Source organism: Poromitra crassiceps (assembly GCF_964638095.1).
Source record: "Poromitra crassiceps genome assembly, chromosome: 2".
Classification (NCBI taxonomy): domain Eukaryota; kingdom Metazoa; phylum Chordata; class Actinopteri; order Beryciformes; family Melamphaidae; genus Poromitra; species Poromitra crassiceps.
This window is the reverse complement of record NC_139624.1, coordinates 36,289,996-36,305,308: the sequence shown is the minus strand read 5'-3', so window position 1 is coordinate 36,305,308 and position 15,313 is coordinate 36,289,996. Positions and strand designations below refer to the sequence as shown.

Here is a 15,313-nt window from a genome sequence, read left to right as displayed (position 1 = left end):
TAGCAAGTAGGATTAGACTTTAAAAAAATGTGGACTATCCCTTTGTCAGAATGCCAAGCTGAGAAAACCTCCCAGGGCTTTTCCTCACTGCGTTGTTGTTGTTAGTGTTGCTGTCGCCGTCATAATATAACATAATTAAGGGCTCCATGTGGTGCCAATGTGCGAAGAGGAGATACTACAGAACAATTCACATTTACAGATACACATACATATAACATTTAGCAAGAAACGTCTGATGTCATGTACATTTGTAGCCTAAGCTCATTTTCAATGTCCGTCCCTAGATGCTGTTGCCCAAGAATGAGCTTGTATGGGAGCAGAGCTTGTATGGGAGCAGAGCTTGTATGGGAGCAGAGCTTGTATAGGAGCAGAGCTTGGGAGCAGAACTTGTATGGGAGCAGAGCTTGTATGGGAGCAGTGCTTGTATGGGAGCAGAGCTTGTATGGGAGCAGTGCTTGTATGGGAGCAGGAGCAGAGCTTGTATGGGAGAAGGAGCAGAGCTTGTATGGGAGCAGAGCTTGTATGGGGGCAGTGCTTGTATGTAGGGGTGCACCGATCACGTTTTTTGCCACCGATCACCGATCACCGATATATAAACTCCTCAAAGAAAGTTTGGAAACGTTATTTCAGGTTGATTATTTCTCCCCTTTAATAATACCAATTGGCATTGTATTTTATATTGTTGGAAAGCCTGATTAGTGATAGGGCCTTTTTTTTTTTTTTTTAATATAAAAAAATATCGGCAATCAGCCGAAATATCGGCAATCAGCCGATCGCATATTTGGGGTCAAAATCGGCCGATACAGATTGCTTGCCGATCGATCGGTGCACCCCTACTTGTATGGGAGCAGAGCTTGTATGGGAGCAGAGCTTGTATGGGAGCAGTGCTTGTATGGGAGCAGTGCCTGTATGGGAGCAGAGCTTGTATGGGAGCAGAGCTTGTATGGGAGCAGTGCCTGTATGGGAGCAGAGCTTGTATGGGAGCAGAGCTTGTATGGGAGCAGTGCTTGAGAAAGGACTAAGAGAAACATTCAGCCTTTGGGGGAGTGACTGCTGTTGTGACTACTGGAGCAAACAGGTCATTTCACCGTTGGGGAGGTCATGGAGGTCTGGTGAGGCCATGACCTGATTTCTGCAGGGAAGGAAGAGTTGGACCAGACAGGGTCGTGGAGCTGTAGGTGTGCTGTGGCCTCTGTAGCCTTGTGTGCCATGACCAACGTTCTGAATTCCAAACAAGCAGCCACAGGCAGCCATTGTGGAAGGGGTGTAACATGGAAGAATTTGAGGTGGCTGAATTTAAAATCAGGGTTGGCCTGGCCCATTGAATGAATGGAGGACTGGGGACTCTGTGTGCAAGCTTCTCTAACCAAAAGCTTGATTTTGCAGCACTGATAACTAATTTGATGACCAGAATCAGACTCTCGCTCTCGTCAGTTTTTCCATCTTTTCCAGCTCATTTTGTCAGTGAAGTGACATGACTGAATTGTAGGGAGATTTATATGGACAGTAAATTAGTTGTTTTTGTTCTCAATGAGTTATCTGCCTAAAAGTGAACTTTTACAAAGGGGGGGGGGGGGGGGGGGGTTAGATAAGATGATAACAAACTCTAACTTTGACATGTTGAAAAATAAACCAAGTAATTTTTCTGAAAATGTATACAGTATAACTAGGCATCTCGCACGCTACACACACTCCATTCCTAGGCTTGCCCGCTGCGTGGTCTCGCCCCTCCTGCAACTCTGAACTGAACTGTAGCCTTGTGTGTGAGTGAATTTATGACATCAGTGATGATGTCATCAGTGGAATGTATGACATCCTGATTATGTCATCAGTGGGACAGACAGAGAACTAAACAGACAGACAGACAGAGCCCTAGCTCCCATTTATGTACTATAAATATACAATATAATGTATATTATATTATAATGTTACCACACTTCTTCAAATTAATAAGTAAAAAAAGTTGTAATTCTTGTTCCTTCAGTTGGATGTCTGAGCTTCACTGTGCAGAATGATGACTGTGCAGAGTTTGACACTAGAAGGCTGTTTTCACATTCATCTGCTGAAAGTGGAAAGTTTCTCTGTGAAAAGGCCCGTTTCGACAAGCACGATTCATGACATCATGAATACTGGAGCCAATCCCTGTCCAGTATTCAGCAGTTAAAGCCCTTGTTTCACTTGATCGGCTAGTTATGGTTTCTAGATAACCCTGATTGGTTGCTTTGAAATTTTAATTAGGCAGTTGGAGGGAAAGTCTTTTTAAAGATTTTAACAAGATAATTAAACTTTTTTTGCAGGAAAAACCATCAGACACATATTATTATTCAAAGTAGATTATTTTATGTATCTTAAAACATGACTTTAGGGGGTCTTTAACAATATAACCAGAACTGTTCTGACTGAAGTATTAAAAGCACTGAAAATCAGTGGTATCTCCCTTTACTATGTGCTTCTGTTTTCATCAAACAAGATGAACATCGAGACTTTTTTGGTCACGCAAAAGCTAATATTTTCAAATATGTTAATCTAGATGTGACAATGTGTTTGTTTTTAGCAGGGGGTTCCTATCTGGAGGAAACCACAGGGGAGCACGGGGAGAACATGCAAACTCCATACAGAAAGGCTATTTTTGCCGACCCCACCCTAGCACTGAGGAGATGGGGATGGGGACACACCCTCAGCGCCCACAGCGTCCAGGCGGGAATCGAACCCAGGACCGTTTTGCTGTGAGGCGACAGCGCTACCACTGCGCTACCGTGCCCCTTTTAGATGTGACAATCTTGTTAAAACAGATTGAATAAACATAAAACAAAAAATAAAATTTAACTAATATGAGAGCAAAGTAAAGAATGAGAAAAATACTTGTGCACACACACACACACACACACACACACACACACAGATGAGATTCACTGCTGGATCTCCTCACTGAGTCACAAATGTGAACACAGAAAACACACAGTGTAAGCAGACGAAGCGATTGTGATTGTGCTGTGATTGAATAGTTTAATTCCAAAACGATATCTCCGCTATTTTGAAGAAAGAAAAGGTTTCTAAATGTCATCAATTAATATTATATACAATATATTTCAAAAAGTGATTATATCATCGAAAAACATGCTTTGTAAGTACCGGTAGTTTTTAAGATGACTCCTATGGACTTGAATACTTAGTGGGCTTTAACGTTAATACCAGCTATCATTTTGTAGGTGTCAGCATGTTCTAATGGTGGGTATCTCATTTGTGAGTTTATTTTTAGAGGAGCGTGGGCTGAGCTATAAGATTGGCTGATGATTTTTCAGTACATTTCGTTTTCAGTGGTTTTCCCGCTACAGAGGGCCACCACAGCTAAATGTCAAGGGTGCATAGTGTATTTGCCTGACGAAAAATGAAACCACGGCAGATGTGTACCACTCATACTGCACAGCTGTCACAGGGGACGAGGCTGGAGGAACAGAGCAGGACAGGATGGCTCGGGTTCGAGTGCACTCCAGCATGGTGATGAATGGGAGGTGCTTCAACTACAGCAAGGCAGCAGCTCGATCAGCGGGGATCAACCACACTGCATGAAGAGGAGGAAGGCCCGGGGTTATCAACCTTGTTAAAGGCTCCGGGTTCAAGTGGACTGGAATGGATCTCTGTCTCTGTCTCCACTTCTTTCTTTTCTCTGTCTCTCTCTGTCCCTTTCCCTGTCATTCACCTCCTATAGGTTAAGGTGGCTTGGTATAGATCCAAGTGGGGAACAATTGTCCCCCCCCACACACACACACACACAGCCCAACCCCCCACATGCAGCAAAGGTGAATTGGTATGGATCCTGGGAGAAGAAAGACAATCCATGCTTCAACAACTCTCTCTCTCTCTCTCTCTCTCTCTCTCTCTCTCTCTCTCTCTCTCTCTCTCTCTCTCTCTCTCTCTACCTTTATGTGGCACACACACACACACACACACACACACACACAAACACAAACACAAACACACAAACACACGCGCCACACTCTCTCTCTCTCCCGCTCTCTCTCTTTTCATTAGGCTATCAACGTCATGTCAACACTAAACAGATCGATAACAAAACTACTTTTAATTGGAACACTACTAATGCACACACACACACACACACACACACACACACACACACACACACACAAATACAGTACACACACACGTATACACAGACACACAAACGCACACACATACACATACACAAACACACACAATGTATCCGGCTTAAAGGCCTTGGCCTCTGTCGATGTAAACAAGCCAGATAACAGCAACAACAACAAACAAACAACCAGCAAACCCCACTGGTCTTTTTCCGCCCTCTAACAACAGCTGGACTTTTAAACATTTAAAGACAAAGCAACAGAAGATTATTGGCCAAGTGTTGCATACTTGGCCAATAAAGCCTGATTCTGAATGAGCCAACTAGCTATTTAATGAAACAAATCCACTTACAATGTACTGTACAACATCATTATCCAAGTTCACCAGCCATTCAAATAAAGTACGGAACATACAGTACTGTATGAGGCATGGGTTTTTATTCTCTGCAGGTGATTCTTTTTCCAGCCGACACACGTCCTTTATGTTGTTGTCATACTGTCACACACGTCCTTTATGTTGTCATATTGTTTTTCTTCTCATTGTGTTCTGCTGTACATTCTGTAAAGCATTTTTTGCTTTTGCCTGTCATCTTGATTTGTTTTTTTATTCCCAGCTGCACGCCATTTTATATGCTCTTGTCTTTCTGTGTTTTATCATTGCTTTATTCTTCACTTCTTCACTTCACCACTAAATAAACTAAACAAATTTTGTTTGTTTTTGAAAGTTGGAAGAAAATTAGTTCAAAGCATGCCATCATATGTGGGGGGACTCAACCTTCTCCCAACTTTTCCAGAAATGAAACAGAATCAGACAAAGCTCTATGGGAAAAAGACCCAGAAGGGATTTTTCAAAACTTGCCAGAACCTTCTCCCCCGTGTCTCGGTTCCCTCCTAGCCTTCCTATACCTTCTCAATAAAGAAAACGGTAATACTGGCGAGAGGTGTGGTGTGTGTCTGTGTGTGTGTGTGTGTGTGTGTGTGTGTGTGTGTGTGTGTGTGTGTGTGTGTGTGTGTGTGTGTGTGTGTGCGTGCATGTGTGTGTGTGTGTGTGTGTGTGTGTGTGTGTGTGTGTGCGTGCGTGCATGCATGCATGTGTGTGTTCTGAATACGTTATTCAGGAAAGCAAATACTGCAATGGAAACAGATATTTCTTGTATACCCGAAGTTGCTCATTATTATTCGAGAGAGATAAAGAGTCATTGACATGTCTGTGTCAGGAGGAGAGACTTCACAGATTTGGTCCAAAGTGTACTGGATCGCACAGATAAAGGCAAGAAACTTTATTACAAGACGCGAGTCCAAGATCAGAGACACCTGATCAGACACACCTGATCAGAGACACACCTGATCAGACACACCTGACCTGGCATTGAAATGTTAGTCTTGTAATAAAGTTTTTTTGCCTTAAATCCATGTGCTCCACTTTTGACCAAATCTCTGAAGTGTCTCATGATACAAGATTGCCCTACCCTGAGAGCACCTCTGAGACAGTCAAATCTCCAATCCACTAACACAGACGTCCCCCGGTTAAAGGGTGGTGACAGCTCATAAAACTTAGTTTAGTTAAAAAAATTAAAATAAATGAGAGAGAGAGAGACAGAGTGAGAGACAGAGACAGACATGAAATATATTTCATCATTGATTATATGCCAATATTAAATCAATTTGATGCCAGAAGGCACACAAATTGCATTGCCAATGAATTAGGTTAGAAAAGACAACATTTGACCAATTTAATCCTTTGCGTGTCTGACCCGGGTTGGAATCCGACCCGTGGGCCTTTGCCGCATGTTATCCCCTCTCTCTCCCCACCTTTCCTGTCTGCCTACTGTCCTGGAATAGCACAAGTGCCGGTTGCGGTGGATCTGGTGCCGCCGGTAAATGTCAGAGCAACTTGCAATAAGTGAGATGGGCTTCAGTGATTCATCAAGTGACACGCGCTCATTCAAACACCTAAGGGCACGCGCTCATTCAAACACCTAGGGACAGGAGCTGATTCAAACACCTAGGGACACGCGCTCATTCAAGAACGTAGGGACACGCGCTCATTCAAGCACCTAGGAACACGCACTCATTCAAACACCTATAGCGGTATGAAGGAGTCATCAGCCCGGCCCTGACCCAATTGCTTTTTGACATTCACAGTGATGACAGACAGATAATTGAGGAAATAGCAAACACACACACATGCACATACACTCCATACCACACTCATATTCAGCTGAATGCCCGTCCAATCTTACCTCTACAGTAATACTAAATCAGATAAACATTTCTCTAATTCTCACAATAATAACCCTTTTCTCTATCTCTCTCTTTGTCAGTCTTCAGCTTGTCAGGCATTATGCATTCCACACAATAGTTATCAGAGAAACACAGGAAATGAATAAGCAGACAGAAAAGCAGGTAGGCCCATCAGGGAAAAAAGATTAACACATTGAGTGCCAGCGACGCCATATGGCGTCAAGAGAAATTTACCGTAGGCTGCCAGCGACGCCAAATGGCGTCAATAACTCCAAATTCATATTTTGACGGGGGAATGTCGATCTAAGCCTCTTACATCGCCTCTTACAACATGGGAGCTATTGAATGTGTCTAACCTATTTTACAGAACCCTTAGGTGGCGACAGTGCCCTCCCGATTAGACAAAGGCCAGGAGAAAAGACAGAAGAAGTCATGAGGAAACGGAAATCGCCATTGATATGCTTGAAGCATAACGTCGTTAGCTGTGCCTGTGAACAGCAGTCATCTGCTGCCACAATTGAGCCCCATCCGTGTCCGCTGCGATAGTCCATCCATATGATTTAGTTGCCGACACGGCGACACCAGCGTCTTTATGAAAAGTGACATTATTCTCAGCTGGAAGCCGAGGACACGCTGTAAAAAAGCGGGGGGTGCAGGCAGCGGACTTTTCAGTGCAGATCAAACAGAGCAAACCGCAGCAGAGCAGAGACACTCGACTCCTCCCACCACGGAGGAGGAGGAGGAGGGGGGTGGGGCACGGAGGGCACTAACAGCATACAGTGCAAAAAGTAGGTAGGGACACGCACATCCAAAAAAAAGGCCACACTGGGCCTGGGTGCTGGATCAATAGAGTACTTACAGTGAAAAAGAAACAATCCGCACACCGAGGAGCTCCCGTTTAGGTTTTTTATTTATTTTCAACACAGCGTACGCTGTGTTGAAAATAAAAAACCTAAACGGGAGCTCCTCGGTGTGCGGATTGTTTCTTTTTCACTAACAGCATACAACCATTGACAGTACACACACACCCATGCAGCAGCAGGCTCGATGTTTGTTCAACTCAAAGCAGAATTCATTCTGTCGTCTTTCTAACATAAAGATGTGATTATCTCAGAAACTAATTTCAGCATGCTCTTTTCGGTCGAAAACACTCTTTTTCAGAGGGGTGTATTTCCAAAATGGAACGGTTTATAAACACAGTTTTTTTTTTAAATGAAACAGAAGGGTTCAAAGTTTCATTGAGGCTATTGGTTGTCCATATAAGAGGAACACAAAAAATGATATGGCTATATTAAAATGCATTGCGGCCTATGTGGCACAGTACAGCACCTTTTGCCCAAGGGCCGTGGCACTCAAAGTGTTAATAAGAGAATATTCAAAGGAGGTGTCTGATATTATTTAGAAGGAAATTAATACATGGTTTTCACCCACTTGACATTTTCAGCGGGTGGAAGAAGTCATGGAGAGAGAGAGAGAGATATGGAAAAGAAAATGAGAAAGATACAGCGTTAATGAAAGTGTTTTGGGGGTCTCAAAACAAGCTTTAGGGGTTAAAAAAATGCTTTCTGCAATAAGCAAAATATCAGCAGATATTATGTTTGGGAAAAGTAACAAGTTTAACTTTTTACTTTTCCAATAAGGTATGCATAATAATCTAAATCACCAGGTAAATACTTTTGTGAGTAGGATTCAATAGACAAATTATAAGAAGTCAGCACTTAGCATTGTTAAAGTATGCTTAATTAGCCAAACAGGGTGGATAAACACTACAGGATTTCTTGTAGATTTCTTTAAGGTCAAATTTACCTAAAATGTATACTGAATAGTGGTGATGCAGGGGAAAAAACTAAACTTGTAAAAATCACCATGAAGTAGAATGTATGCCCAGATCTCTGACTGGAATAACTTAGCTAACATAATATATGGCATTTGATGAATGTTTTGATCAAAAGTACAATAGCGTGGGTGCACATATTTTTAGAACGGCCCCAGTGGAAATCAAACCCCTATCGCTGACAGTGTTAGCATCATGCTTTACATAATTCAGCTATGGCGGACAAATGAACTTGTTGTAGGGAATCTTAAAATCTTGTTGTGTTTTTGCACCCTTCGGTAAAATGGCAGAGCTTTGATTTGTTTAAACCCTACGCACTGTCTGGGACGACTGATGGCAACGACTTGATGTTGGAACTGGAAGACGCTGGAGAGAAGAGAAAACATGAAAGATGGGATGAAATGATGGGAAAGGGATAGAGGAAGAATGGAGGAGTGAATTCTGCATGGAGATGTTAGGAGGTGATTGTGTAGCCTAGTGTGCAGTAGGTGTATCATTTTCTGCACGTAGAAATGTTATGGCCGTCTGGTCATGATTTCACAGTTCCGTGCCCGTACGACTCACCGTTGAAGTTGACGGCTCGGATGTGGCTGAGCAGCTCTTTGCCGTCGATGTTGTTGGCCATGCGGGGGCAGAGGCCTGGGTAGCCGTAGCAGAGCTCTCGGTGCATGCGGTGCAGGGCGTGGGCCATGGCGTACACCGCATCCATCACAAACTGCACCTTACCCTCCTGTTCGTAGCTGGAATCACGGCCAACTTTTTCCAACCCTGAGATAGGAGAGAGGGAGGAGAAAGTGGTTAGAGGGGGAAGAAAGCAAAAAGACCATTCGCACAGTGGCCATTTTGAACTTACATCACACTCAAGGGAAATAACTTGCATTAATAAGAACTGAGGGCTAGTAGCTTATTCCATTGCAACATCAGCGCACAACAAATCCGCCATGTGCTGCTGTACTATAGGCGCAAGGAGGTGTTTTTCCCCCAGGAAAAAATGGCGACAGTGCTGTTGTCAAAAAGCACCAGTGTTTTGTCTCTTGCCTTCAATACTCTTTGTTTAAAAAAATCTAGGAGGATGTAGCCCACGTAGGTAGGGGGACTGCCCGCTAGTCCGATACCTCACGAGTCCGATACCTCACGAGTCCGACACCTCATGGTTTTGGGTTAGGGTCTGGGGGAGGTTAGGTTTAGGCGTGGGGGTGGGAGAGGTTAGGTTTTGGGTTAGGGTCTGGGGGAGGTTAGGTTTAGGCGTGGGGGTGGGAGAGGTTAGGTTTTGGGTTAGGGTCTGGGGGAAGTTAGCCTCTTTTTTCGGACTCGTGAGGTGTCGGACTCGTGAGGTATCGGACTCGTGCCATGGCACCGTAGGTAGCTAGTAGCTAGTAAGCTAACTAACTAAGCTAGCTAACTTTGTTGCTATGTTTTCAACAGTTGTAGTTCCAGAGATTGGTAGCTAATGTCACACTGCTCTATCTGAAGGCCTCACGTTTTGAAGTAATGATAGTTTTATACTGTATATTTTTCCAATCTTCTGGTTGCAGTTTCCCACCCTGAGTGTGATATAGTTCGAGTGTGATAGTTCATAAATGACTGCTGTGGGAATAATATCTATGAAATAACGATAACTATGAATGAAATAAAGAGAGAATGTAACAAGTAAGGGTCAGAATGAAACAACAGCTGTAGGAAGGAGAGATAGGGAAGCAACAAAACAACAAATAAGCAAGGCAACAAATACAAAGATAAATCAATAAGTACACAATAAAATATACATTTGGGGGGGGGGGGGGGGGGCAGAGCAAAAAACCAAAAGAGTGTAGACAGCTTGTGAAGTCAGAGGATGAAGATATGAAATAGGGATAAGTAAGAAAGAAAGAAAAGCTGGAGGGTGAGACAGAGAGAACGTGAGAGAGAGAGAGAGAGAAGATCTGTACAGGCCCATGACACGTGTTGCAACCGGTTGAATACAGTACATGCACGTCAATGTTTGTCAGTGTCTGTTCGTTGTTGTGATTGTGACTGCTGAGCGCAACTACAGTGGTGCACGTGTAACCACAGTTATTATGACATGTATAAAGTAATAAGACTAAATCTGTTATTTTTCTGTAATTTTGTATAACTGACAGTTTTCTTATGGCGTTATGTGAAGTGCTTGGCTAACTTCCTGCCACCCATTTTCTTCCATCCCGAAAACCTCCTGCCGGTTACACACAAGAGGAGCAAATATAGGTACTGGTAGTTGGTGGTTGTGTCAGATAATTATGGCTAGAGGCGGATGGTTTCTACATCGTACGTATTTCTAAGTGCAAAAAAAAAGCTTTACAAGGCACAGATAACAGATTCCTTTTCATTTTAAGAAAGTAATATCAATACAGCCCCTACAGCCCTACAATAACCCCGAACCATGCCCCAGAAGTGAGGGGGAGGTGTGTCTGAACCCTGCCCCAGAAGTGAGGGGGACGTGTGTGTCTGAAGTTCCTTGACTTTTCTTAGTCCATGCTTGCAGTAGAATATACTGAAAAAGCCACAGAAAATATAGTGAAAAAGCCATACAATATATAATAATAAATAAATCATGGGACATAAAAAGGACATTTTTGTAGCCGATACATGAAAAAAGACACGTGCACAATTGCACATACTACACATTTATATTTACACACAAGGTTATAATAAAAGGAGTTCCGAACTATATTTTAAAATATGACAAAGTAGACTCTAGAGAGCTATTCCACGGGATACAGAAAACAAAAACATGTTGTAAAGGTTACTTCCTGCACAATTGATCAAAGAAGAGGCAAGGATACACAGGCAAACTTCTCATCACTTACTTCATCAAAGAGTTGACAAGCTATAGTAAATAGCCTAACCATTATGCAGAGTTGACTTTTTCAGTTGGTTTGTTTTGGCCTTAAACTCTGCCAGTTGATTTTGGTTTCTTAATATTCTGGCAGTACAGCTGCCTCACATTGGGGGCAGCAGATCATGCAGGGGATGTTGTGGTTTCTGCATGTCCCTTATCAACTTCACAGCAGCCTATTTTGAAGTGAAGGTACTGCTTGTGTGAGGTGATGCCAGCTCTTCTTCTAATAATTACATTTTTACAGCCCAGACGGCGTTTGATTGAGTTTGATGCAGTCAGTGCTATGATCAGGTCCCTCTGGATTTACTAAGCAAGTAGAGCAACCCGCCATCAGCCATACCAATTTATTACCAACTACTGTGAAATTAAACACATACATTACACATTGTTCGCCATGGTCAGGGGGAAAAAGAGCACCCAGACTTTTCACTAGTGCACTTTGAACTTGGCAACAGTGCAGGGCCCATTATAGGCATGGGTGTATAGACCCAATCACTGTGACGTTGGGTTAACAGCAGGTACTTCTGGGTAGACCTGCCGATTGATCTAAATTGTGGAGATATCACAAACTTGTTTATTGTTCATTTCTGTTGTCATTTTCAGCCATAACTGTAACGTTAAAGATATACTAGTTAAACACGGTGGTCCGACCTATCTGACGTTTGGCTGTGCTTATTTTATGTACTATGTTGATAAACCAAATCTCCCCAGCAGTGACATCTCACCGCTGGTCACACAAGCTGATAGTTTTGGGTGAACTCCAGCTGTAATTTTTCTTTTCTTTTCATTCTGTGGCCCAACAGGTAAATTAGGTCTCTAAACTAACGTTAGTGTTGTTATAATTAATGAGATATGAAAGCAACAAACATGGGTTTTAGACTCTCTTTTTTTGCATGTGTTTTGCATGTGTTAGGCACTGAGGAGGACATGGGGATGGGGACACACCGTGAGCGCCCATAGCGTCGCAGGAGGGAATCAAACACAGGACCTTCTTGCTGTGAGGCAACAGCGCTACCACCATATAAGACCTTTTCTCTTTATCTCAGTTGTTCCCCGCCCTGTTTGCTCTGCTCCATTAAATTGTATGACGCAGGTGTTGTCTACCTGACGTTATTGTAAACAAACATTGTGATTCTGTCTATAGACGCGTCAACGCCGCCCTCTAGAGGCCATCTGACAAAGTACATCACCTCAGTAAAGGTCTTTGCACACAGTCCGAATTGTTCGCTGCGTTTTTTTAATCCGTCATCCGGAAAAAAAACGTCACGCACAGATACCTTGCACACTGGTCCTTGCACATAGAGTCCGTTTTTTCGTCCGAAATTGACGCACGAAAAAAATAAAAATACGACCTCATTTGTGTCAATCATCATTGACACACCGAGTCCGACAATCACGTCCGTCATTTAAGTTTTCGGACGAGGTTCGATTTTCTGCGTTTTTCCGCATCCATGAAATCGTTTTGACAGGTGTTTGACCACCCAGAGCTGCCGTAGTGTTGCTATTCACAATGAAAAATGGCGTCTGAGAAGTTAATTCAGTTCGTCTCCCAGCACAAAGCATTTTATGGCAAAGCAGGAATACAGAGATTCGTAATTAAAAGACAGAATGTGCCGGGTGATTGCAGACCAGCTTGGAATGCGGGACGCGGTGTGTGTGTGTGTGTGTATGGGGAAGGGGGGGGGGGAGGAGAGAGACAGAGAGCCACACAGACACACTGCCAGTTGTGGATCAATAGGATCGCGGTAGTTTTCTTTTCGTTGCGAATCTTCGCAACGAATATTGGATAATTAACGCATCGGACTCAGTGGGCAAGGTATCTGTGCGTGACGTTTTTTTCACGGATGACGGATTAAAAAAACGCAGCGAACAATTCGGACTCTGTGTGCAAGGACCTTGAAGTCAGGAGGAGGTGGCTGGCAGTGTGTCTGTGTGGCTCTCTCTCTCTCTAACCCCCCCCCCCCCCACACACACAGACACACACACTCACACACCGCGTGCCACATTCAAAGCTGGTCTGCAATCACCTGGCACATTCTGTCTTTTAATTCAGAATCTCTGTATTCCTGCTTTGTCATAAAATGCTTTGTGGTGGGAGACGAAGTGAATTAACTTCTCAGACGCCATTTTTCATTGTGAATAGCAACACTACTCTACTCTGGGTGGTCAAACAACTGTCAAAACGCTTTTCATGGATGCGGAAAAACGCAGAAAATCGAACCTCGTCGGAAAACTTAAATGACGGACGTAATTGTCGGACTCGGTGTGTCAATGATGATTGACACAAATGAGGTCGTATTCTTTCTTTTTTTCCATGCGTCAATTTCGGACGAAAAAACTGACTCTGTGTGCAAAGTCTTTAAGTGTTCTGGACTGTGACGGGTTTCCTTGTATGAAGTGCTCTACTTTTTGCAGATACTCTACTGTCTAATATCTATTCTGTACTTTTCTGAAGGTTTTTTTTATCATGCAATACAATGTTCTTTCTGTCTTGTGTTTTGAGTAATACTTTGTTTTGTCTCCGCTTGGTTGATTTATTACTACAATGTAAGCGGAGATTATGCTAATTTGTGCATGGTTTAACATTTTAATACCTCTAACGTTTTAACATCTAATGTCAAACAGACTATTTCAGGTCAGCACACAGCATACACAAGCGCTCGAGTATCTGGCTACTGAAAGATGGAGGCAATGGATCATGCTGTGTGGAATTAAGTTTACCCCATTGCAATGAATGACACACACTCAACACGTCCGTGCGCATACACAAATGAACACACATTTGTATACACAGACACACAAACACACAGACAGACACACAAACAACCTCCCAACTGGAATTTAATAACAGGGTTTATGTAACCACTCATTAGCATAATTAGCAAATGGAAAAGAACGTAGTGAAAGCAAAAGCTCCTTGATGCATGAACGAAATCAGTAATTGATTATGAAGCCCATTTTTCTATTTTTCATTAATGTTAGGAGAGTGGAAGTGCATAGAAATTCCCAACATCGCTTCAATTCCATATTTAAGTATCTTCCCCAGGTCCCATATTATGCTCCTTTCAGCTGTTTTAAACCATTTCTCAGTGGTATTTAACTCATTGAGTGCCAGCCACTTTTGGCCAGAGTTTCAGAGCGTTTTCAGTGATTTCTCGAGGCCCACAGAATATTGTGTGATATTACTATGTAAACACCAAACACGCACAAAGAATGATGAGACTCTCTTCTATCATCTGCAAAAAAAAGTTTATTGATCCCATTTTCCGTTCTTTAGTTATGAGCCGGAGAAGATAGGCTGTTTTGAGCAAAAAGACACTTTTCAAATTAGAAGCTGAGTTATTCCGCCTTTTGTGAAATGCAGCATTTCAAGCACATTCACTGAGTCTGAAGATAATATTTTCTGATGTAGTGACGTGGTGTAGTTGTGTGGTGCCTGCGTGCCCCACCCCCCTCACCCCCCCTCAGCTGCAAACTCCTCCCCACACTACACAGCCTCACGCACCCAGTCTATTTTCGGAGCGCTCCGTTTGTGTGCGCCGGGCGGCTCCCAGCGCGACAAGGAAATGCCAACCCGGACTGCAGGGAAAGGTTTGGCCCTTCGGCGTCGGGTGCTGCCTTTCTGGCAGCTAATCGTGTGAAGAAACTATGCAGACAGACAGACAGAGGCAGAGGAGCTCAGTTGTGTGCGCGGATTGACTGCGGTTCGCAGACAACGTCAGCTGCAGACAGAGCAATCTATATGGCTCTGGCTGCAGCATGCATCGGTTTCTCTTTGATCACGGCTTTTTCCTCCTGTTTTCCGGACCTTTCTGTAATCTGGAGAGCACTGTCGCCACCTACTGGGTCGGTAAAATAGGTTATAGACCTCCAATAGCTACAATATTTGTACAGGAGATGTATCGGGCATTGATCCACGTCCCACCGTCAAAAAACGCAATTGACGACAATCGTCGTCTTTGGCACTCTACGTTAGTATTCGAATTGACGACAACTGTCGTCATTGGCACTCAATGAGTTAAAATACGGTTATGAATTATGTTGCAAAAAAAATAAAAAAAATAATCCAGGCTCTGCAGCGCCTCTCCATCCACTCAGTTTCTCCCTTCATTAAATATGCGCTATTCTGAGTGGGCGGGCTTGCCGGGATAATGAGGCACTGCTCTGATTGGCCACCTGATCGGCTACAGTAGGTGAGGTGGGAGGGTGCAGATGCAGAAAAACTCCTTCCTTGTAGAAGAAAACTATGTGACAGAGCATGTAAAACCAAATTGC

At 43.3% G+C, this 15,313-nt stretch overlaps 1 protein-coding gene across 2 annotated transcripts in view; it reads right to left on the bottom strand.

Moving 5' to 3' along the window:
- Window positions 1–15,313, bottom strand: part of grm8a (glutamate receptor, metabotropic 8a) — a gene marked incomplete at both ends in the record, with an annotated part of 1,167,224 nt that overhangs the window by 721,755 nt on the left and 430,156 nt on the right. For both annotated transcript variants that reach the window (XM_083656991.1, XM_083656990.1), the window contains one exon: window positions 8,746–8,949. In XM_083656991.1, coding sequence (XP_083513117.1) covers window positions 8,746–8,949 — 204 coding nt within the window. The remainder of the gene's footprint in view (window positions 1–8,745; window positions 8,950–15,313) is intronic.